General features: G+C 59.8%; 1 protein-coding gene across 1 annotated transcript in view; it reads left to right on the top strand.

Annotated features, from left to right (window-relative positions):
* Positions 1–2074, top strand: part of FANCM (FA complementation group M) — a gene marked incomplete at both ends in the record, with an annotated part of 50089 nt that overhangs the window by 46686 nt on the left and 1329 nt on the right. Inside the window, 2 exons of the mRNA XM_029965280.1 lie at positions 197–742; positions 1572–1965. Of these exons, the coding sequence (XP_029821140.1) occupies positions 197–742; positions 1572–1965 (940 nt within the window). The remainder of the gene's footprint in view (positions 1–196; positions 743–1571; positions 1966–2074) is intronic.

Raw genomic sequence — 2074 nt, forward strand, 5'->3', positions numbered from 1 at the left:
AGTGGAAGGTGTCCCTGCCCATGGCAGGGGTGGGACTGGATGGGCTTTAAGTTCCCTTCCCACCCAAACCATTCCATGTGTGAGAAGCCCCTCAGCCCCTGCTGTCCCTACACCAGGGTTGGATGAGCCAGGTGCCTCTGTGGGGAGCAGCAGCACCATCATTCCACTGCTCCACAGCTGACTGGGATTGTTTTTCCCCCAGATTCCCGAGCAGGATGCGGAGTACGTGGAGGACAGTTTCTGTGTGGGGGATGAGGAGGAGGAAGCCTGCAGACAGAGTGGGCCCAGCGAGGAGGAGGAGGAGGAGTGTGTGGACTGGGGTCTCCTCACCAGGGACAGTGTCCCCGGCCGGTACCTGACCCGGCGCAGGAGGAGACTGAACCAGGCCGGGCTGGAGCAGAGCCCGCCTGCCCCGGGGCACAGGAGGAAACCATCCCGGATCGTTGTCCTCAGTGACTCCAGCGAGGAGGAGACGGCTGTCAGCAGGGAGCAGTCCATGGCAGCAGGCTGTTCCAGGGCAGGACAGGGGAGCACAGAGTGCCCCCAGCCCTCAGTGCCCCCTGCACAGCACAGCCACGGTGCCAGGGCAGTGCCAGCCCCTCGGCCTGGGGGGCACGACAGGGACATGCTGCTTGGCCTGCGGGCTTCAGGCTGCGAGAGGCTGGATTTGCACCCAGACCATCCCAGCAGGAGCACATCCTTCCCACCAGCTGCCCCTGGCTCTGTCCAGGCTCCCAGTGAGGTCAGTGTCCAGTCACAGCAGGGACCTTCCTCTCACCCCATGTGCTGGGAAGGGATTCCTGGGGCAGGGCTGTTCTGGGGGCTGTCACAGCACAGCAGCAGGAGTCAGGGAAACCTGGAAGGGTTTGGGTGGGAAGGACCTTAAAAGGGTTGGACTTGATGATCTCAGAGGTCCCTTCCAACCCAGCTGATTCTATGATTCTATGATCTCATTCCACCCCTGCCATGGGCAGGGACACCTTCCACTAGCCCAGGTTGCTCCAAGCCCTGTCCAGCCTGACCTTGGACACTTCCAGGGATCCAGGGGCAGCCACAGCTTCTGGTGACACAGGAGCAGAGCCATTCCTGCTGCTGCTTCACACCATCTCCCTTCCCTTTGCTCTTGCAGCTTTTGTACTCCCAGGGTATCCTGGAGTATCTCAGCAGTCAGTAAATAAACACTGGGCATTAGATGGTCTCTTGGGACTGACAGCCATGGAGGAGCATGGATCTGTGTGGAACAGCAGTGTCCACCCATTCTCTGGGGTTTGTGCTTATAAAATACTTGTTCACCATCCTCAGTTAACTCCCTCCAGCCTGAGGTTGGATTCCTCATCTCTCACACTTCCCAGCCTGACTTCTGTCCTGTACATGGTCCAGCTTCTGCTCAAATCATTGGTGAAAGCTGCTGCTTTTGTCGTTCTGACTCCTGGATAATCAGATCAGCTCGTTTGGGAGGGGGATACAGGGGATGAAAGTGTCACTCTGAAAGTGTTAATACTGCAAAGCATCCCTTTATTAGTTTGACTGAACCCCCCCGTGGTCTGTTACAGTCCCTGTGTGATCTCCAGCCCTCACAGGTGAAGAGCTGTGGGAAGAACCCCCGTGGGAGCGCCTCAGATCCAGCGTGTCCTGCAGCCACAGAGCCCTCCTCGGCCTCAACCGGGCTCTGCCGGCACCCTCCGGGGAAGGGCCCTTCCCTGAGCATCCTGGCAGACAGCAGGGAGATCAGCTGTGGGGCAGAGGTGATCTCCTCCCTGCGGGCAGTGCACGGGCTCCACGTGCAGGTCTGTTCCCTGGGCACCTCCGACTACATCGTCAGCACCCGCCTGGCCGTGGAAAGGACCTTCCAGTCGGAATTGCAGGGCCCTGGGAACAGGAACAGACTGAGCCAGCGCCTGCAGCGCCTGCAGGGCCTGTTCCAGAGGGTCTGTGTGATCCTGGAGACAGACAGGGCCAAACCAGGTGGGTGTTCCCAGGGGGCAGCACAAGGGAATGGCTTCCCACTGCCAGAGCAGAGGGGTAGATGGGATATTGGGAAGGAATTCCTGGCTGGGAGGGTGGGGAGGCCCTG

This window comes from Manacus vitellinus, unplaced genomic scaffold (genome assembly GCF_001715985.3).
Source record: "Manacus vitellinus isolate BGI_N305 unplaced genomic scaffold, ASM171598v3 scaffold_94_pilon, whole genome shotgun sequence".
NCBI lineage: Eukaryota > Metazoa > Chordata > Aves > Passeriformes > Pipridae > Manacus > Manacus vitellinus.